Raw genomic sequence first — 23,959 nt, 5'->3', positions numbered from 1 at the left:
GTGAACCTGCCCATAATTGTTTCGAACTTTATGATCACCTTAGCTGCGTCCCAAATGAACATGATACTAAATTTCAGGTAGAACTTCCATTGGTTGCCCAGCGATCTAAAATCTCGCCTCAATTCGCCCCACTGGAACCTTTAGTTCCAAATATGTTCGGAACGGTGCAAAATCATTCCTGTTCCTTGATTTTGCCTTTCATATCATTATTTCAGTGCTTTTAAATTGTTTGATCATGATTTTATGCACTCGCTATGCATAATTTCTTTTGTTTTTGTCTTTTCTTAGCCGCCAAAATGATCCTAGTGGCCTGAAAAAGCACATCCAATGAGTTCTATTTTGGTCGGAAACAACAACCTTAAGATATCCCAAATAACCTTTTTTTCAGCTCCTGCAAAGGCGATCTTCAAGTCCGAACCTGATTTTCTATAAAACACGTTTTGGGGGCTGCTTTAGTGAGCCCCGGTCAAACATACATGGAATTTGTTCCAACTTTAGAATGACTTTAGCTGCATCCTAAATGGACCCCATATTAAATTTCACATCACAATTGCATCATTTGCCTGGCGACCCAAAATCTCGCCCCAATTGAACTTTGGTTCCAAAACCATATGAAACCTTGTCAAATCTCTCAAATCCTTTACTTTGGCTTTCGTATCATTATTTCACCGTTTTTAAGTTTCCTAACTCTTCTTTTTTACTATTCATAACGTGTTCAGTCTTTTATCGTGTCGTTGCCGCCTAAACGATGTGCGACCTTATTGCCTTCGATAGCACATCAATTAACTTTTATTTTCATTAAATAACTTGTTTTAGCTTCCATAAATGTGATCTTCATGTCCTAACCCAAGCTTTCTTTAAACCGTGTTTTAGGGGCGGTTTTAGTGAATGCGCATCAATCCTGCCCAAAATTCGTTCGAACTATGCAATCGCCACAGTTGCGTCCCAAATGGACCCCATATTAAATTTCACACCAGAATTACATGATTTGCCTAGTGATCTAAGATCTCACCCCAATCAACCTCCGGCTCCAGATCGGTATGAAACCTTTTCATGTGTTTCCAAACCCTTTATTTTACCTTTAATATGATTATTTTAGTGTTTTTAAATTGACAGATCATTTTTTTGAGCGCTTGCTATTCATGATTTGTTTGGCTTTTGCCACTAAAATGATCCTAGTGGCTCGGAACCACCAAAAAGATCTGTTACCTTAGCACCCTCGATAGCATATCAATTAACTTTTATTTTTGTCACAATGTAATCCTTAAATATCCCAAATAACTTGTTTTAGCTTTCTGAAATGTCATCTTCAACCCTGGTTTTCCTTAAAAATTGTTTTAGGGGCTGTTTTAGCTAACTAACAGTGAACCTGCCCATAATTGTTTCGAACTTTACGATCACCTTAGCTGCGTCCCAAATGAACATGATACTAAATTTCAGGTAGAACTTCCATCGGTTGCCCAGCGATCTAAAATCTTGCCTCAATTCGCCCCATTGGAACCTTTAGTTCCAAATATGTTCGGAACGTTGCAAAATCATTCATGTTCCTTGATTTTGCCTTTCATATCATTATTTCAGTGCTTTTAAATTGTTTGATCATGATTTTATGCACTCGCTATGCATAATTTCTTTTGTTTTTGTCTTTTCTTTGCCGCCAAAATGATCCTAGTGGCCTGAAAAAGCACATCCAATGAGTTCTATTTTGGTCGGAAACAACAACCTTAAGATATCCCAAATAACCTTTTTTTCAGCTCCTGCAAAGGCGATCTTCAAGTCAGAACCTGATTTTCTATAAAACACGTTTTGGGGGCTGCTTTAGTGAGCCCCGGTCAAACATACATGGAATTTGTTCCAACTTTAGAATGACTTTAGCTGCATCCTAAATGGACCCCATATCAAATTTCACGTCACAATTGCATCATTTGCCTGGCGACCCAAAATCTCGCCCCAATTGAACTTTGGTTCCAAAACCGTATGAAACCTTGTCAAATCTCTCAAATCCTTTACTTTGGCTTTCGTATCATTATTTCACCGTTTTTAAGTTTCCTAACTCTTCTTTTTTACTATTCATAACGTGTTCAGTCTTTTATCGTGTCGTTGCCGCCTAAACGATGTGCGACCTTATTGCCTTCGATAGCACATCAATTAACTTTTATTTTCATTAAATAACTTGTTTTAGCTTCCAGAAATGTGATCTTCATATCCTAAACCAAGGTTTCCTTAAACCGCGTTTTAGGGGTGGTTTTAGTGAATGCGCATCAATCCTGCCCAAAATTCGTTCGAACTATGCAATCGCTACAGTTGAGTCCCAAGTGGACCCCATATTAAATTTCACACCAAAATTACATGATTTGCCTAGTGATCTAAGATCTCACCCCAATCAACCTTCGGCTCCAGATCGGTATGAAACCTTTTCATATGTTTCCAAAACCTTTATTTTACCTTTAATATGATTATTTTAGTGTTTTTAAATTGACTGATCATTTTTTTCAGCGCTTTCTATTCATGATTTGTTTGGCTTTTGCCATTTCTTTGCCACTAAAATGACCCTAGTGGCTTGGAAAACACAACTAATAAGTTTTCCTTCAGTCAAAAGCAGCTTTAAAATATCCCAAATGTCGCCTCTATTCATTCCGATTGAATCTTTTGGTTCCAAATCTGCATGAAACCCTGTCAAATCTTTCGAACCGTTTATTTTACCTTTAATATCATTATTTCACTGTTTTTATGTTGTCTGACTCTTATTTTCAACGTTTCACTATTCATAACTTCTTTAGTCTTTGCCATTTCATTGCCACCAAAAAGATCTGTTACCTTAGTACCCTCGATAGCATATCAATTAACTTTTATTTTTGTCACAAAGTAAGCATTCACTAAAACCGCCTCTAAAACACGGTTTAAGGGAAGCTTGGGTTAAGACATGAAGATCACATTTCTGGAAGCTAAAACAAGTTATTTGGGATATTTTAAAATTGGTTTTGATGAAAATAAAAGTTAATTGATGTGCTATCGAAGGCACTAAGGTCGCACATCGTTTAGGCGACAACGAAACGATAAAAGACTGAACACGTTATGAATAGTAAAAAAGAAGAGTTAGAAAACTAAAAAACGGTGAAATATTGATATGAAAGCCAAAGTAAAGGATTTGAAAGATTTGACAAGGTTTCATACGGATTTGGAACCGAAGTTCAATTGGGGCGAATTGAGGCTAGAATTTGGCTCTCTAGGCAAATGATGTAATTTTGATGTGAAATTTAATATGGGGTCCATTTGGGTTGCAGCTAAAGTCATTCTAAAGTTGGAACAAATTCCATGTAAGTTTGACCGGGGCTCACTGTAGCAGCCCCCAAAACGTGTTTTATAGAAAATCAAGTTCGAACTTGAAGATTGCATTTGCAGGAGCTGAAAAAAGGTTATTTGGGATATCTTAAGGTTGTTGCCCTTGACCAAAATAGAACTTATTACATGTGCTTTCCGGGCCACTAGGATCATTTTGGCGATAAAGAAACGACAAAAACTAAAGAAATTATGTATAGCAAGCGCATAAAATCATGATCAGACAATTTAAAAGCACTGAAATAATGATATCAAAGGCAAAATCAAGGAACAGGAATGATTTTGCACAGTTCCGAACATATTTAGAACTAATGGTTCTAGTGGGGTGAACTGAGGCGAGATTTTAGATCGCTGGGCAATTGATGGAAGTTCAACCTGAAATTTTGTATCATGTTCATTTGGGATGCAGCTAAGGTGATCGTAAAGTTCGAAAGAATTATGGGCAAGTTCGCTGTCAATTAGCAAAAACAGCCCCTAAAACAAGTTTTAAGGAAAACCAACGTTGAAGATGACATTTTAGAAAGCTAAAACAAGTTATATCGGAATTTAAGGATTACTTTGTGACAAAAATAAAAGTTAATTGATATGCTATCGAGGGTACTAAGGTAACAGATCTTTTTGGTGGCAATGAAATGGCAAAGACTAAAGAAGTTATGAATAGTGAAACATTTAAAATAAGAGTCAGACATCATAAAAATAGTGAAATAATGATATTAAAGGTAAAATAAAGGGTTCGAAAGATTTGACAGGGTTTCATGCGGATTTGGAACCAAAGATCCAATCGGAATGAATATAGGCGACATTTGGGATATTTTAAAGCTGCTTTTGACTGAAGGAAAACTTATTAGTTGTGTTTTCCGAGCCACTAGGATCATTTTAGTGGCAAAGAAATGGCGAAAGCCAAGCAAATCATAAATAGCAAGCGCTAAAAAAAATGATCAATGAATTTAAAAACACTAAAATAATTATATTAAAGGTAAAATAAAGGGTTTGGAAACATATGAAAAGGTTTCATACAAATCTAGAGACAAAGGTTGATTGGGGTGAGATCTTAGATCACTAGGCAAATCATATAATTCTTGTGTGAAATTTAATATGGAGTCCATTTGGGACGCAACTGCGGCGATTGCATAGTTCGAACGAATTTCGGGCAGGATTGATGAACATTCACTAAAACCGCCCCTAAAACTTGGGTTAGGACATGAAGATCACATTTCAGGATGCTAAAACAAGTTATTTGGGATATTTTAAGATTGTTTTTGATGAAAATAAAAGTTAATTGATGTGCTATTGAAGGCACTAAGGTCGCACATCATTTAGGCTGCAACGACACGATAAAAGACTGAACACGTTATGAATTGTAAAAAAGAAGAGTTAGAAAACTTAAAAACGGTGAAATAATGATATGAAAGCCAAAGTCAAGAATTTGGAAGATTTGACAAGGTTTCATACGGATTTGGAACAGAAGTTCAATTGGGTCGAATTGGGGCGAGATTTTGGCTCAGCAGGCAAATGATGTAATTTTGACGTGAAATTTAATATGGGGTCCATTTGGGATGGAGCTAAATTTATTCTAAAGTTGGAACAAATTCCATGTAAGTTTGACCAGGGCTCACTAAAGCAGCCTCCAAAACGTGTTTTATAGAAAATCAGGTTCGGACTTGAAGATCGCGTTTGCAGGAGCTGAAAAAAGGTTATTTGGGATATCTTAAGGTTGCTGCTTTTGACCAATATAGAACTCATTAGATGTGCTTTCTGGGCCACTAGGACCATTTTGGCGTTAAAGAAATGACGAAAACTAAAGAAATTATGTATAGCAAGCGCATAAAATCATGATCAGACAATTTAAAAGCACTGAAATAATGATATCGAAGGCAAAATCAAGGAACAGGAATGATTTTTTGCCATTCCGAGCAGATTTGGAACTAAAGGGTCCTGTGGGGTGAATTGAGGCGAGATTTTAGATTGCTGGGCAACCGATGAAAGTTCTACCTGAAAATTAGTATCATGTTCATTTGGGACGCAGCTAAGGTGATCGTAAAGTTCGAAAGAATTATGGGTAGGTTCGCTGTCAATTTGTAAAACAACCCCTAAAATAAGTTTTAAGGAAAACCAGGGTTGAAGCTGACATTTTAGAAGGCTAAAACAAGTTATTTCGGATATTTAAGGTTTACTTTGTGACAAAAATAAAAGTAAATTGATATGCTGTCGAGGGTACTAAGGTAATAGATCTTTTTGTTGGTAATGAAATGGCAAAGACTAAAGAAGTTATAAATAGTGAAACGTTTAAAATTAGAGTCAGATGACATAAAAACAGTGAAATAATGATATTAAAGGCAAAATAAAGGGTTCGAAAGATTTGACAGGGTTTCATGCAGATATGGAACCAAAGATTCTATCGGAATGAATAGTGGCGACATTTGGGATATTTTAAAGCTGCTTTTGACTGATTGAAAACTTATTAGTTGCGTTTTCCTAGCCACTAGGATCATTTTAGTGCCAAAGAAATGGCAAAAGTCAAGCAAATCATGAATAGCAAGCGCTCAAAAAAATGATCAGTCAATTTAAAATCACAAAAATAATTATGTTAAAGGTAAAATAATGGGTTTGGAAACATATGAAAAGGTTTCATACTGATCTGGAGCCAAAAGTTGATTAGGGTGAGATCTTTGATCACAAGGCAAATCTTGTAATTTTGGAGTGAAATTTAATATGGAGTCCTTTTGGGACGCAACTGTGGCAATTGCGTAGTTCAAACGAATTTCGGGCAGGATTGATGTGCATTCACTAAAATCGCCCCTAAAACATGGTTTAAGGAAAGCTTGGGTTACTCAACTACAAACCTTTAAATCAAGGGAATACAAACCTGAAAAGGAAGAAACCTCAAAACAAACCACAGAGAAAAAGGTTTTATTTAAACCAATGGAAACTGAACAATCACCTATTAAACTAGGAGATCATTCAGAAATAGTTAACGAACTAACTAAAAGGTTTGCTGAATTAGGATTGGATGCTAAAGACTCAATAATGATATGAAAGCCAAAGTAAAGGATTTGGAAGAATTGACAAGGTTTCATGCGGATTTGGAATCGAAGTTCAATTGGGGCGAATTGTGGCGAGATTTTGGCTCGCCAGGCAAATGATATAATTTTGACGTGAAATTTAATATGTGGTCCATTTGGGATGCAGCTAAAGTCATTCTGAAGTTGGAACAAATTCCATGTTAGTTTGACCGGGGCTCACTAAAGCAGCCCCCTAAACATGTTTTATAGAAAATCAGGTTCGGACTTGAAGATCGCATTTGCAGGAGCTGAAAAAAGGTTATTTAGGACATCTTAAGGTTGTTGCTTTTGACCAAAATAGAACACATTACATGTGCTTTTCGGGCCACTAGGATCATTTTGGCAGCAAAGAAAGGGCAAAAACTAAAGAAATTATGTATAGCAAGCGCATAAAATCATGATTAGACAATTTAAAAGCACTGAAGGCAAAATCAAGGAACCAGAATGATTTTGCACCGTTCCGAACAGATTTGGAATTAAAGGTTCCAATGGGGCGAATTGAGCGAAGATTTTAGATCGCTGGGCAACCGATGGAAGTTCAACCTGAAATTTAGTATCATGTTCATTTGGGACGCAGCTAAGGTGATCGTAAAGTTCAAAAGAATTATGGGCAGGTTCACTGTCAGTTAGCTAAAACAGCCCCTAAAACAAGTTTTAAGGAAAACCAGGGTTAAAGATGACATTTCAGAAAGCTAAAACAAGTTATTTCAGATATTTAAGGAGTACTTTGTGACAAAAATAAAAGTTAATTGATATGCTATCGAGGTTACTAAGGTAACAGATCTTTTCGGTGGTAATGAAATGGCAAAGACTAAAGAAGTTATGAATAGTGAAACGTATAAAATAAGAGTCAGACGACATAAAACCCATGAAATAATGATATTAAAGTTAAAATAAAGGGTTCAAAAGATTTGACAGGGCTTCATGCGGATTTGGAACAAAGATACAATCGAAATGAATGGAGGCGACATTTGGAATATTTTAAAGCTGCTTTTGACTGAAGGAAACTTATTAGTTGTGTTTTCCGAGCCACTAGGATCATTTTGGCGGCAAAGAAATGGCAAAAGCCAAACAAATCATGAATAGCAAGCGCTAAAAAAAATGATCAGTCAATTTAAAAACACTAAAATAATTATATTAAAGGTAAAATAAAGGGTTTGGAAACATATGAAAAGGTTTCATACTGATCTGGAGCCAAAGGTTGATTGGGGTGAGATCTTAGATCACTAGGCAAATCATGTAATTCTGGTGTGAAATTTAATATGGAGTCCATTTGGGACGCAACTGTGGCGATTGCATAGTTCGAACGAATTTTGCGCAGGATTGATGAGCATTCACTAAAACCGCCCCTAAAACACGGTTTAAGGAAAGTTTGGGTTATTTGGGATATTTTAAAATTGTTTTTGATGAAAATAAAAGTTAATTGATGTGCTATCGAAGGCACTAAGGTCGCACATCGTTTAGGCGGCAACGAAACGATAAAAGACTGAACACGTTAGGAATAGTAAAAAAGAAGAGTTAGAAAACTAAAAAACGGTGAAATATTGATATGAATGCCAATGTAAAGGATTTGAAAGATTTGACAAGGTTTCATACGGATTTGGAACCGAAGTTCAATTGGGGCGAATTGAGGCGAGATTTTGGCTCTCTAGCCAAATGATGTAATTTTGACGTGAAATTTAATATGGGGTCCATTTGGGATGCAGCTAAAGTCATTCTAAAGTTGGAACAAATTCCACGTAAGTTTGATCGGGGCACACTAAAGCAGCCGCCAAAACATGTTTTATAAAAAATCAAGTTCGGACTTGAAGATTGCATTTGCAGGAGCTGAAAAAAGGTTATTTGGGATATCTTAAGGTTGTTGCGTTTGACCAAAATAGAACTCATTACATGTGCTTTCCGGGCCACTAGGATCATTTTGGCGATAAAGAAACGACAAAAACTAAAGAAATTATGCATAGCAAGCGCATAAAATCATGATCAGACAATTTAAAAGCAATGAAATAATGATATCAAGGGCAAAATCAAGGAACAGGAATGATTTTGCACAGTTCAGAACAGATTTAGAACTAAAGGTTCCAGTGGGGTGAATTGAGGCGAGATTTTAGATCGCTGGGCAACCGATGGAAGTTCAACCTGAAATTTAGTATCATGTTCATTTGGGACACAGCTAAGGTGATCGTAAAGTTCGAAAGAATTATGGGCAGGTTTGCTATCAGTTAGCAAAAACAGCCCCTAAAACAAGTTTTAAGGAAAACCAGGGTTGAAGATGACATTTTAGAAAGCTAAAACAAGTTATTTCGGAATTTAAGGATTACTTTGTGACAAAAATAAAAGTTAATTGATATGCTATCGAGGGTACTAAGGCAACAAATCTTTTTAGTGGCAATGAAATGGCAAAGATTAAAGAAGTTATGAATAGTAAAACGTTTAAAATAAGAGTCAGACGACATAAAAACAGTGAAATAATGATATTAAAGGTAAAATAAAGGGTTCGAAAGATTTGACGGGGTTTCATGCGGATTTGGAACCAAAGATCCAATCGAAATGAATAGAGGCGACATTTGGGATATTTTAAAGCTGCTTTTGACTGAAGGAATACTTATTAGTTGTGTTTTCCGAGCCACTAGGATCATTTTAGTGGCAAAGAAATAGCGAAAGCCAAACAAATCATGAATAGCAAGCGCTAAAAAAAATGATCACTGAATTTAAAGACACTAAAATAATTATATTAAAGGTAAAATAAAGGGTTTGGAAACATATGAAAAGGTTTCATACTAATCTAGAGCCAAAGGTTGATTGGGGTGAGATCTTAGATCACTAGGCAAATCATGTAATTCTTGTGTGAAATTTAATAAGGAGTCCATTTGGGACGCAACTGTGGAGATTGCATAGTTCGAACGAATTTTGGGCAGGATTGATGAGCAGTCACTAAAACCGCCCCTAAAACACGGTTTAAGGAAAGCTTGGGTTAAGACATGAAGATCACATTTCTGAAAGCTAAAACAAGTTATTTGGGATATTTTAAAATTGTTTTTGATGAAAATAAAAGTTAATTGATGTGCTATCGAAGGCACTAAGGCCGCACATCGTTTAGGCGGCAACGACACGATAAAAGACTGAACACGTTATGAATAGTAAAAAAGAAGAGTTAGAAAACTAAAAATGATATGAACGCCAAAGTAACGGATTTGAAAGATTTAACAAGGTTTCATACGGATTTGGAACCGAACTTCAATTGGGGCGAATTAAGGCGAGATTTTGGCTCTCTAGGCAAATGATGTAATTTTGACGTGAAATTTAATATGGGGTCCATTTGGGATGTAGCTAAAGTCATTCTAAAGTTGGAACAAATTCAATGTAAGTTTGACCGGGGCTCACTAAAGCAGCCCCCAAAACGTGTTTTATATCAAATCCGGTTCGGACTTGAAGATCGTGTTTGCAGGTGCTGAAAAAAGGTTATTTGGGATATCTTAAGGTTGTTGCTTTTGACCAAAATAGAACTCATTACATGTGCTTTCCGGGCCACTAGGATCATTTTGGCGATAAAGAAACGACAAAAACTAAAGAAATTATGTATAGCAAGCGCATAAAATCATGATTAGACAATTTAAAAGCACTGAAATAATGATATCAAAAGCAAAATCAAGGAACAGGAATGATTTTGCACAGTTCTGAACAGATTTAGAACTAAAGGTTCCAGTGAGGTGAATTGAAGCGAGATTTTATATCGTTGGGCAACCGATGGAAGTTCAACCTGAAATTTAGTATCATATTCATTTGGGACGAAGCTAAGGTGATCGTAAAGTTCGAAAGAATTATGGGCAGGTTCGCTGTCAGTTAGCAAAAACAACCCCTAAAACAAATTTTAAGGAAAACCAGGGTTGAAGATGACATTTTAGAGAGCTAAACAAGTTATTTCGGAATTTAAGGATTACTTTGTGACAAAAATAAAAGTTAATTGATATGCTATCGAGGGTACTAAGGTAACAGATCTTTTTGGTGGTAATGAAATGGCAAAGGCTAAAGAAGTTATGAATAGTGAAATGTTTAAAATAAGAGTCAGCTGACATAAAAACAGTGAAATAATGATATTAAAGGTAAAATAAAGGGTTCGAAAGATTTGGCATGGTTTCATGTGGATTTGGAACCAAAGATCCAATCGGAATGACTAGAGGCGACATTTGGGATATTTTAAAGCTGCTTTTGACTGAAGGAAAACTTATTAGTTGTGTTTTCCGAGCCACTAGGATCATTTTAGTGGCAAAGAAATAGCAAAAGCCAAACAAATCATGAATAGCAAGCGCTAAAAAAAATGATTAGTGAATTTAAACACACTAAAATAATTATATTACAGGTAAAATAAAGGGTTTGGAAATATATGAAAAGGTTTCATGTTGATCTAGAGCCAAAGGTTGATTGGGGTGAGATCTTAGATCACTAGGCAAATCTTGTAATTCTGTGGTGAAATTTAATATGGAGTACATTTGGGACGCAACTGTGGCGATTGCATAGTTCGAACGAATTTTGGGCAGGATTGATGATCATTCACTAAAACCGCCCCTAAAACACGGTTTAAGGAAAGCTTGGATTAAGACATGAAGATCACATTTCTGGAAATTAAAACAAGTTATTTGGGATATTTTAAAATTGTTTTTGATGAAAATAAAAGTTAATTGATGTGCTATCGAAGGCACTAAGGTTGCACATCGTTTAGGCGGCAACGACACGATAAAAGACTGAACACGTTATGAATAGTAAAAAAGAAAAGTTAGAAAAATAAAAAACGGTGAAATAATGATATGAAAGCCAAAGTGATTTGAAAGATTTGACAAGGTTTCATACGGATTTGGAACCGAAGTTCAATTGGGGCGAATTTTGGCGAGATTTTGGCTCTCTAGGCAAATAATGTAATTTTGACGTGAAATTTAATATGGGGTCCATTTGGGATGCAGCTAAAGCCATTCTAAAGTTGGAACAAATTCCATGTAAGTTTGACCAGTGCTCACTAAAGCAGCCCCCAAAACATGTTTTGTAATAAATCAAGTTCGGACTTGAAGATTGCATTTGCAGGAGCTGAAAAAAGGTTATTTGGGATATCTTAAGGTTGTTGCTTTTGACCAAAATAGAACTCATTACATGTGCTTTTCGGGCCACTAGGATCGTTTTGGCGATAAAGAAACGACAAAAACTAAAGAAATTATGTATAGCAAGCGCATAAAATCATGATCAGACAATTTAAAAGCACTGAAGTAATGATATCAAAGGCAAAATCAAGGAACAAGAATGATTTTTTACCGTTCCGAACAGATTTGGAACTAAAGGGTCCAATGGGGTGAATTGAGGCGAGATTTTAGATCGCTGGGCAACCGATGGAAGTTCTACCTGAAATTTAGTTTCACGTTCATTTGGGACGCAACTAAGGTGATAATAAAGTTTGAAAGAATTATGGGCAGGTTCGCTGTTAATTTGCTAAAACATCCCCTAAAACTAGTTTTAAGGAAAAACGAGGGTTGAAGATGACATTTCAGAAAGCTAAAACAAGTTATTTCGGATATTTAAGGATTACTTTGTGACAAAAATAAAAGTTAATTAATATGCTATCAAGGGTACTAAGGTAACAGATCCTTTTGGTGGTAATGAAATGGCAAAGACTAAAGAAGTTATGAATGGTGAAACGTTTAAAATAAGAGTCAGACGACATAAAAACAATGAAATAATGATATTGAAGGCAAAATAAAGGGTTCGAAAGATTTGACAGGGTTTCATGGGGATATGGAAGCAAAGATTCTATTGGAATGAATAGAGGCGACATTTGGGATATTTTAAAGCTGCTTTTGACTGAAGGAAAACTTATTAGTTGTGTTTTCCGAGCAACTAGGATCATTTTAGTGGCAAAGAAATGGCAAAAGCCAAACAAATCATGAATAGCAAGCGCTCAAAAAAATGATCAGTCAATTTAAAATCACTAAAATAATTATTTTAAAGGTAAAATAAAGGGTTTGGAATCATATGAAAAGGTTTCATATTGATCTGGAGTCAAAGGTTGATTGGGGTGACATATTAGATAACTAGGCAAATCATGTAATTTTGGTGTGAAATTTAATATGGAGTCCTTTTGGGAGCAACTGTGGCGATTGCATAGTTCGAATGAATTTTGGGCAGGATTGATGAGCATTCACTAAAACCGCCCCTAAAACACTGTTTAAGGAAAGCTTTGGTTAGGACATGAAGATCACATTTCTGGAAGCTAAAACAAGTTATTTGGAATATTTTAAGATTGTTTTTGATGAAAATAAAAGTTAATTGATGTGCTATCGAAGCCACTAAGGTCGCACATCGTTTAGGCTGCAACGACACGATAAAAGACTGAACACGTTATGAATAGTAAGAAAGAAGAGTTAGAAAACTTAAAAACGGTGAAATAATGATATGAAAGCTAAAGTAAAGGATTTGGAAGATTTGACAAGGTTTCATACGGATTTGGAATCGAAGTTCAATTGGGGCGAATTGTGGCGAGATTTTGGCTCGGCAGGCAAGTGATGCAATTTTGACGCGAAATTTAATATAGGATCCATTTGGGATGCAGCTAAAGTCATTCTAAAGTTGGAACAAATTCCATGTAAGTTTGACTGGGGCTCACTAAAGCAGCCCCCAAAACGTGTTTTATAGAATATCAGGTTCAGACTTGAAGATCGCGTTTGCAGCAGCTGAAAAATGGTTATTTGGGATATCTTAAGGTTGCTACTTTTGACGAAAATAGAACTCATTAGATGTGCTTTCTGGGCCACTTGGATTATTTTGGCGATAAAGAAACGACAAAAACTAAAGAAATTATGTATAGCAAGCGCATAAAATCATGATCAGACAATTTAAAAGCACTGAAATAATGATATCAAAGGCAAAATCAAGGAACAAGAATGATTTTTTACCGTTCCAAACAGATTTCGAACTAAAGGGTCCTGTGGGGTGAATTGAGGCGAGATTTTAGATCGCTGGGCAACCGATGGAAGTTCTGCCTAAAATTAGTATCATGTTCATTTGGGACGCAGCTAAGGTGATCGTAAAGTTCGAAAGAATTATGGGCAGGTTCGCTGTCAGTTAGCTAAAATAGCCCCTAAAACAAGTTTTAAGGAAAACCAGGGTTGAAGATGACATTTCAGAAAGCTAAAACAAGTTATTTCGGATATTTAAGGATTACTTTGTGATAAAAATAAAAGTTAATTGATATGCTATCGATGGTACTAAGGTAACAGATCTTTTTGGTGGTAATGAAATGGCAAAGACTAAAGAAGTTATGAACAGTGAAACGTTTAAAATAAGAGTCAGACGACATAAAAACAGTGAAATAATGATATTGAAGGCAAAATAAATGGTTCGAAAGATTTGACAAGGTTTCATGCGGATATGGAACCAAAGATTCTATTGGAATGAATAGAGGCGACATTTGGGATATTTTAAAGCTGCTTTTGACTGAAGGAAAACTTATTAGTTGTGTTTTCCGAGCCACTAGGATCATTTTAGTGGCAAAGAAATGGAAAAAGCCAAACAAATCATGAATAGCAAGCGCTAAAAAAAATGATAAGTGAATTTAAAGACACTAAAATAATTATATTAAAGGTAAAATAAAGGGTTTGGAAACATATGAAAAGGTTTCATACTGATCTAGAGCTAAAGGTTGATTGGGGTGAGATCTTAGATCACTAGGCAAATCATGTAATTCTAGTGTGAAATTTATTATGGAGCCCATTTGGGACGCAACTGTGGCAATTGCATAGTTCGAACGAATTTTGGGCAGGATTGATGAGCATTCACTAAAATCGCCCCTAAAACACGGTTTAAGGAAAGCTTAGGTTAGGACATGAAGATCACATTTCTGGAAGCTAAAACAAGTTATTTGGGATATTTTAAGATTGTTTTTTTATGAAAATAAAAGTTAATTGATGTGCTATCGAAGGCACTAAGGTCGCATATCGTTTAGGCGGCAACGACACGATAAAAGACTGAACACGTTATGAATAGTAAAAAAGAAGAGTTAGCAAACTTAAAAATGGTGAAATAATGATATGAAAGCCAAAGTAAAGGATTTGAAAGATTTGACAAGGTTTCATACGGATTTGGAATCGAAGTTCAGTTGGGGCGAATTGTGGCGAGATTTTGGCTCGCCAGGCAAATGATATAATTTTGACGTGAAATTTAATATTGGGTCCATTTGGGATGCAGCTAAAGTCATTCTAAAGTTGGAACAAATTCCATGTTAGTTTGACCGGGGGTCACTAAAGTTGCCCCAAAAACGTGTTTTATAGAAAATCGGGTTCGGACTTGAAGATCGCATTTGTAGGAGCTGAAAAAAGGTTATTTGGGATATCTTAAGGTTGTTGCTTTTGACCAAAATAGAACTCATTACATGTGCTTTCTTGGCCACTTGGATCATTTTGGCGATAAAGAAACGACAAAAACTAAAGAAATTATGTATAGCAAGCGCATAAAATCATGATCAGACAATTTAAAAGCACTGAAATAATGATATCAAAGGCAAAATCAAGGAACAGGAATGATTTTTTGCCGTTCCGAATAGATTTGAACTAAAGGGTCCTGTGGGGTGGTTGAGGCGAGATTTTAGATCGCTGGGCAACCGATGGAAGTTCTACCTGAAATTAGTATCATGTTCATTTGGGACGCAGCTAAGGTGATCGTAAAGTTCGAAAGAATTATGGGCAGGTTCGCTGTCAATTAGCTAAAACAGCCCCTAAAACAAGTTTGAAGGAAAACCAGAGTTGAAGATGACATTTCAGAAAGCTAAAACAAGTTATTTCGGATATTTAAGAATTACTTTGTGATAAAAATAAAAGTTAATTGATATGCTATCGATGGTACTAAGGTAACAGATCTTTTTGGTGGTAATGAAATGGCAAAGACTAAAGAAGTTATGAACAGTGAAACGTTTAAAATAAGAGTCAGACGACATAAAAACAGTGAAATAATGATATTGAAGGAAAAATAAAGGGTTCGGAAGATTTGACAGGGTTTCATGCGGATTTGAAACAAAGATTCAATCGGAATGAATGGAGGCGACATTTGGGATATTTTAAAGCTACTTTTGACTGAAGGAAACTTATTAGTTGTGTTTTCCGAGCCACTAGGATCATTTTAGTGGCAAAGAAATGGCAAAAGCCAAACAAATCATGTATAGCAAGCGCTAAAAAAATGATCAGTCAATTTAAAAACACTAAAATAATTATATTAAAGGTGAAATAAAGGGTTTGGAAACATATGAAAAGGTTTCATACTGATCTGGAGCCAAAGGTTGATTAGGGTGAGATCTTAGATCACTAGGCAAATCATGTAATTCTGGTGTAAAATTTAATATGGGGTCCATTTGGGACGCAACTGTGGCGATTGCATAGTTCGAACGAATTTTGGGTAGGATTGATGAGCATTCACTAAAACGCCCCTAAAACACGGTTTAAGAAAAGCTTGGGTTAGGACATGAAGATCACATTTCTGGAAGCTAAAACAAGTTATTTGGGATATTTTAATATTGTTTTTGATGAAAATAAAAGTTAATTGATGTGCTATCGAAGGCACTAAGGTCGCACATCATTTAGGCGGCAACGACACGATAAAAGACTGAACACGTTATGAATAGTAAAAAAGCAGAGTTAGAAAACTTAAAAATGGTGAAATAATGATTTGAAAGCCAAAGTAAAGGATTTGAAAGATTTGACAAGGTTTCATACGGATTTGGAGCCGAAGTTCAATTGGGGCGAATTGAGGCGAGATTTTGGCTCTCTAGGCAAATGATGTAATTTTGAGGTGAAATTTAATATGGGGTCCATTTTGGATGCAGCTAGAGTCATTCTAAAGTTGGAACAAATTCCATGTAAGTTTGATCGGGTCTCACTAAAGCAGCCCCCAAAACGCGTTTTATAGAAAATCAGGTTCGGACTTGAAGATCGCGGTTGCAGGAGCTGAAAAAAGGTTATTTGGGATATCTTAAGGTTGCTGCTTTTGAGTAAAATAGAACTCATTACATGTGCTTTTCTGGGCCACTTGGATCATTTTGGCAATAAAGAAACGACAAAAACTAAAGAAATTATGTATAGCAAGCGCATAAAATCATGATCAGACAATTTAAAAGCACTGAAATATGATATCAAGGACAAAAATCAAGGAGCAGGAATGATTTTTTACTGTTCCGAACAGATTTGGAACTAAAGGTTCCAGTGGGGTGAATTGAGGCGAGATTTTCGATCGCTGGGCAACCGATGGAAGTTTAACCTGAAATTTAGTATCATGTTCATTTGGGACGTAGCTAAGGTGATCGTAAAGTTCGAAAGAATTATGGGCGTGTTCACCGTCGCTATTAAAACGACCCCTAAAACAAGTTTTAAGGAAAACCAGGGTTGAAGATGACATTTCAGAAAGCTAAAATAAGTTATTTTGGATATTTAAGGATTACTTTGTGATAAAAATAAAAGTTAATTGATATGCTATCGAGGGTACTAAGGTAACGGATCTTTTTGGTGGTAATAAAATGGCAAAGACTAAAGAAGTTATGAATAGTGAAACGTTTAAAATAAGAGTCAGACGACATAAAAACAGTGAAATAATGATATTAAAGGTAGAATAAAGGGTTCGAAAGATTTGACAGGGTTTCATCCGGATTTGGAACCAAAGATTCAATCGGAATGAATAGAGGCGACATTTGGGATATTTTAAAGCTGCTTTTGACTGAAGGAAAACTTATTAGTTGTGTTTTTCAAGCCACTAGGATCATTTTAGTGGCAAAGAAATGGCAAAAGCCAAACAAATCATGAATAGCAAGCGCTCAAAAAAATGATCAGTCAATTTAAAGTTACTAAAGTAATTATATGAAAGGTAAAATAAAGGGTTTGGAATCAGATGAAAAGGTTTCATACTGATCTGGAGCCAATGGTTGATTGGGGTGAGATCTTTGATCACTAGGCAAATCATGTAATTTTGGAGTGAAATTTAATGTGGATTCCTTTTGGGACGCAACTGTGGCGATTGCATAGTTCGAATGAATTTTGGGCAGGATTGATGAGCATTCACTAAAATCGCCCCTAAAACACGGTTTAAGGAAAGCTTGGGTTAGGACATGAAGATCACATTTCTGGAAGCTAGAACAAGTTATTTGGGATATTTTAATATTGTTTTTTATGAAAATAAAAGTTAATTGATGTGCTATCGAAGACACTAAGGTCGCACATCGTTTAGGCGGCAATGACACAATAAAAGACTGAACACGTTATGAATAGTAAAAAAGAATAGTTAGAAAACTTAAAAACGGTGAAATAATGATTCCTTTGTTCAACCTATTTCCTAACTGGCTCTGATACCAACTGACACGCAAGGATCGCTCAACTAGTAGTTGTACGTGGCGTTGTAGCTACAATTCGCTCTACCTTCCACCAATGAAGGGCTCAAGCAGTTAGTAGTTTCCAGCCGATATACCACTTCTTAAAACGACAGACATGATGAGAAACTTAATATGAAGAAGAATATTTAAAAATTATTATTTCTTAACCAAATATCTAATAGATTTATAAGGACTCTGAACAATACTAACAACCTTTCATGCTCTCTACAGTCACAATACTCATTATGCTCTTCTAGATGTTGATTACACAAATCATTACCATTTTCTATTAAAGCAGCTCTAAATAATTCTACTTCACGCCTATTAGTCAAATCAAGACAACGCAAATAAAACAAAAGACGATTAATATAAGTTGACATGAACAGTTTTCTGATGCACAGGATCCCTTTTAGGGCAAGTGCAGAGCATACTTATTAGTAATATAAACAGTAAAATGCTTACAGTGCTTCAAATAATGTTTAAACAGTTTAATGAACAGTAATACTTACAGCGTTTTCCCAACCAGTAGGCTTGATGGATTCAATAGGGATGTTTGCAGAAGGCGGAGGTGAATAGTAAACCCAATAGTCATACTTACCAGAATGTTGGCCAAGAAGATCTACAGTATTTTGGGACAGTGTTTCAAGTTCTTGGTTCAACTCTTTAGCTTGATCAATTAAAACATCTAATTGTTTTTCTAACTTTGGAAAAGAAGATTGAGATGAAGAAAATACCATATATTTTATTGATAATAAAAACAGTACACTCTTGGAAACTTAGAACACACTTGCAAACGAAGTTTTTACAAAGAAAACTTAGCTAGAAACACTCTATGTTGCATCTGCTTGTTAAGCAAGTCGGGAGGCCTTCTTATAGAAGTTAGAAGGAATCTTCAATCGTCATGGCATGCGTCACTTTAAGTGGCAGACAGGAATTAGTGGATGCTTGGCAGTGGCTTGTCTTTTTAGACTAGAAGGAATCTGATACCCTTTACAGGTCATAAGGGTCTTGGCTGTCTTCCCAATATTGTCCTTCCATTTCAGTGTCACTGTCACTATCATCTTTTTGACGTGACTTAGAGCATTCTGCAGAATCTTTTGCTTTTCTACTGGCAACTTTTGAGCTGGCTTCTTTGTCGTCTTCTTGTAGTGTGCTAAAAAGTTGTCGGCGGAGGTCGTCTTTCGGCACTGATTTGAGTAGGTCTTTGAATAAATCTGACAGATTTGATGAGACTGAAGGACTGGGCAATGATGGCTTTTTAGCCAGGTGAATTAATCCTCTGGAGGAATAAACAGAGGGTGACTCGAAGAAGTCACACTTATCCCACCATTTAATTAGGATTCTACGAGTTAACCAAGGCACATAGTCTGTGGAACACTCGCTAAATTTTTTCATTTTCTTTTTTGAGATAATATAATCCCATCTAACTATCCATGGAGCTTTATATAGGATAGTGAACATTAGTCTTGTATCCTTTAAGGATTTATTTGAGTCAGTGAACTGCTCAATGACCTCTCTAACCTTATTAGGTAGGGCTATGGGAAATATTCCCCAATTAAAGAACCATTCGTAAAACCAAGAAGGAAATTCGAATAGTTCCTTATCTAACTGGAACTGTATGAACCAGCTAAATTTTCTTTGCCTATTTTCATAAATTAAGGCACCAGTACAGGCTTGCATATAATCAAAATAATTAAAATACCTGGGTTTTCTGAAATTTAATTCTTTTTGTTTAAAGAGAGAGTCTCCCCATTCCTCATAGGATATAATCCTTTTAATAATGAATTTGTTAAATGCCCACTCATTAGCGGACCTTTATGTTGGAGAGAAGACTACTGAATCAGTTTCTGCTAGGATAGCTTGATAATAAGTGTAGTCCTTTGGTAAATAAGGATTCACTGTGTGATGTTCTGTGTAGAAATTTACCACCTCATAAGGCCTCAGTTCCTTGTGTTTTTTATCCATTGGCATAAGGAAACAGTAGCTAATTGGAATATAGGGGTAATTAACCTCCTTAGCATTGTTTGCCTTGATGCTGATTGCATAAGCATCATCTCTGAGTTTATCCACCATTTTAGGCGGTGGTGGTGACACCTTATGGGTTCGTTTTGAAGGAGTTATCGATGCCTTTGAATTCATTTCCTGTAAGAAACTCACGAGTTAAAAAATCAGGCAAAGAATTATTTTCTCCCTTGATAAATTCAATATCAAAATCGAATATTGATAAGATGGCTTGCCATCTAGCAAATATCTGTTTAGATGCGATGTTTTTAACATCCTTCAGTAATATTTCTTTTGCACTTTTACAATCAACCCTTATTAGGAATTTCTGATTTAATAAATCAGATTCAAACTTTTGAACACAGAGAACTATAGATAAGATCTCTTTTTTAACCGTAGAGTAATTAACTCTAGGTCCTGTCCATATTCCACTGGTAAATCTAACCAGGGTTTCTTTATTGGCTATTCTCTGTTTCAAGATGCCTCCGTACCCTTTGTCAGGTGCGTCAATTTCCACTATCTTATAAGACTGTGGATTTGGAATTGCTAGACAGGGCAGTGATTTGACTCTTTGTTTTATTTTTCTGACTGCTTGGGTGTGTTCAGAGGTCCATGGGCTTGGATTCTTTTTTAGTCTCTGAAAGAGTGGTTTGGCATCTTGGGCTAGGCTTTTATAAAAGTCAGCAACATAATTAAGACTGCCTAAGAATCTCTATAGTTGTGTTTTGTCTTTTATTTCATCTGGGAATTTACTGGCAAATTCAATGGCTCGATCTATAGGAATAATAGATCCCTTTTAAATATTGTGACCTAAAAATCTAATATTAGTCTGAAAGAGTTTAATCTTTCTAGCCGAAACTACTAAACCATTTTTCTTAATAATTTTTATAAACACATTTAAGTGTTTGAAGTGCTGTTCAATTGTCCTGGAGAAAATAAGGACATCATCAATATAAACTATTGAAAATGCTGAATAAGCATTGAATATTTCATTCATTATTTTTTGAAATTATGATGGGGCATTTTTAAGCCCAAACGACATTACATTCCATTTGTAATGCCCAAATGGTACAGTGAAGGCAGTTTTATACCTATCTGCTTCAGCTATCTGGATCTGCCAATATCCAGACTTCATATCAAACTTAGAAAAGATTTGGGCCTCATAGAGTTTGTTTAACAGATCTCTTTTATTAGGCAGTGGATATCTGATCCATCTAAGGGCCTTATTTAAAGGCTTATAATTGATGACTAGTCTCGGGACTCCTCTTTCTAGTTCAGCAGCATTTTTAACATAAAAAGCCGGACAACTCCATGGGCTCTGACTTTTTCTAATAAGCCCTTTTGCCTCGAGGTTAGTAATTTCCCTTTTGCAAATTTCTAAATGTCTTGGACCCGTCGCAATAGGCCTAGCCTTAGTAGGAATCATTTTTTCATAAAAATTGGGTTCATATGGTAGATTAACCATATGACTCTTTCTAGCCCAAAAAGAATTTGGAACTTCTGCACAGATGCTATTAGCCATCTCTTCTTGTAATTCTTTTATCTTTCTCTGTATTAAAGGTTCATTAACCTTTTCTTGAATTGTTTTGTATTCTATTTCTCATTTAAGAGAATTTATAAATTTTTCTTTATTTTTGATATTACTTTTAAGTATATCAATTTCTCTTTCTATTGTTAAAGAGATGAATTCAAAAATAATCTCTTTCCCTTCGACTTCAGAGACAATTCCTTTTTCTGTTATGGACTTAATTAGGTATAACATATGAAGGAATGGGTTTCCTAGAATGACAGGATGAGATAATCCTTTTACCAAGATAAATGGGATTTCAAAGCATATACCTTGGTTACAGACAACTGTATCTGACAATTTGTATTTTACACTCATTTTACTACTGTCTGCTATGTGTAGTTCTTCTACTGTTTTAGAGAAGTATTTTGAAGGTACTAATCCTTCATTTGTACAACATAAATCTGCTCCTGAGTCTATTAAGGCAATTGTACTAAATAAGTACTCCTTTTGAACAATTATAGTTACTTTAGTATGCCATTTGTGAGTTATAACTCGATCTATTCGGTTCACATACTGAAGACCATTTATTTCTACTGGTTCTTCTTCTTCTTCCTTTTCTGCTGTTTTCATAATTAATGGAGATTCATTTTTTACTTCTAGCAACACTATTCTTTCTTTTAGAAATTGTAATTCAGTTTTTACCGAATTTATTTCTTGTCTTAATTCTTTTATAGTTGGTTCTCTTGGCATTTTAGCCTCTTTAATTCTACCCATAATTTCTTTAATATCATATGGGGTTTTTCTTTCTTCAATTCTTTTTTCTAAAGGACTTTTATCCTTGAATACGTTTAAGTATTCTTCTAGTCTTTTTCTTCTTTCTTCTTGATCTTCAATTATATCTATAAGATCTAATAACAGGTTTTGTTCTTTTGTTAAAACACAGACCATTTAAGGTACATAGTGATTTGTAATAATCACACTTTCCATCACATTCTGATGCTTTATCAGATCAGTAGAAGATTCTTCAGAAGTATAATCTATCACATTTACTTTTAAATCTTCTGGTTCTGTATCATTTAAGAGTATTTTAATCAATGATTCTTTAAGATTTTCATCGATTGATAAAGCTTGTATTTGTTGTTTAACTCTACACTTATTAGCGTAATGTCCTGTTTTTCCGCATTTGTAGCATACTACATTGGTTTCTTTTTTCTTCTTTTTAGAAGATGATGCTGTTTTTCTTTTTGGAGCTTTCCTATATGACGATTCTCCTTTATCCTTTTTAGGATATCTGTTGCGGTAAAATTTTTTGCCTTTTCCTACTTTCCTCCCCCTTTTAACTTTGCCTTTATAAAGAAAAGTTACAGGTGGTAATCCTAGTTGTTCACAGAAATCATCGAGTATTCTTTTACCGGTGAGTCTTTCCTTTTGTAGTTGTCGATGAATTTTTAATTCATTGCATAATGTTATACCTGCCGATACTACCTCTGAGGCAAGTTCTCCGTAGGTATAGTGATTGTATGGTAGGGAACCATCATTCTTATCCCTAATTTGTTTATTTACTCGTTCAGAAAATAACGAGGGTAATCCAGAAAGAAATTTTTCTTTCCAGAAATCATATTGATTATCTTCCCTAGTGAAAATAAGGGAAAATAAGTTATCTTTATACCATTTAAAATGAGATAAATCAGGACATCTTAAGTTCATTAACTGTTCCTGAGATCTATCCATATACAGGCTAGCTGATCCTATAAAATGCATTCCTATAGTGTATAATAATGTATTAACACTATCTGACACTGCAGTTGGACCTTCGGCTCTTGTTTCTGTTTTAACAGCATTAAGAACCTGTGCTTTTCCTTCTTCAGATAAGGAAAAGTCCCACCAACCTCTTAGTTGGCCGGTAAAACTAGCTATTATGGCTTTAGCTATTGACTGATCAGAATTACTTCCTTCAACTCTGGCAGATATGGCATACATAGTCATGAATTGGATGACATTCTTGATTTGATAATCAGAAAGTCCATCTATGTTCCATTCTACAATTGAAGATCCATCGTATTGAACATAATTATAACTTGTATCTTCATATTGTAGATTAACTGGAGACGGCCTTGGATAATAAGGCTTCATTTCTACTATTGCCCTAGGTTTAGGATACATTATCCTATTCACCTCTAAGGGTTCAGATTGTTTGAACATTGTTTCAATGTTGTTAATTTCATCTTCATTAGATGATTCTGTTTCAGATTCTGAGCTTTCTACTTCCTTGTTTAAAGGGGCAAGGTTTAGATTATTTAATCTATTCCTTAATTCTTCTTCAAAAGTTAGATCCTTAGTTAAAGGGGTGATTGATTTTTTCCTTGCAGAATCTACACTTAACTCTGTTAACCTTTTAGTTATTTCTTCTATCATTTCAGTATGATCTTTAGGTTTACCTTTTCTATTTCTATTGGTTTAAATAAAACCTTTTTCTCTACCGTTGATTTTAGAAGTTTCTCCTCTTTCGGGACGGTAGTCTCTTGATTTAAAGTTTTGAATTTGTGTTTCTACCCTATTCAATTGTTGACCTATGGTGTACAGACTAAGATTGGCAAAATTGCCTTGCTTATCTGTTTTGGAGAAGGGTGAACACTCAACTTCTTGATTTTCTGTTATCTTATAAGA

General features: G+C 35.3%; 1 protein-coding gene across 1 annotated transcript; it reads right to left on the bottom strand.

Annotated features, from left to right (window-relative positions):
• Positions 1 to 22,240: 22,240 nt before the first annotated feature.
• Positions 22,241 to 23,707, bottom strand: LOC110663531 (uncharacterized). Its single transcript, XM_021822875.2, has one exon. It carries the CDS (start codon positions 23,705 to 23,707, stop codon positions 22,241 to 22,243), a length of 1,467 nt encoding a protein of 488 aa, XP_021678567.2.
• Between the last annotated feature and the right edge of the window lie 252 nt (positions 23,708 to 23,959).

This window comes from Hevea brasiliensis, chromosome 18 (genome assembly GCF_030052815.1).
Source record: "Hevea brasiliensis isolate MT/VB/25A 57/8 chromosome 18, ASM3005281v1, whole genome shotgun sequence".
NCBI classification, from domain to species: domain Eukaryota; kingdom Viridiplantae; phylum Streptophyta; class Magnoliopsida; order Malpighiales; family Euphorbiaceae; genus Hevea; species Hevea brasiliensis.
Note: the sequence above shows the minus strand (reverse complement) of the source record. Positions and strands in the feature narration are given on the sequence as shown.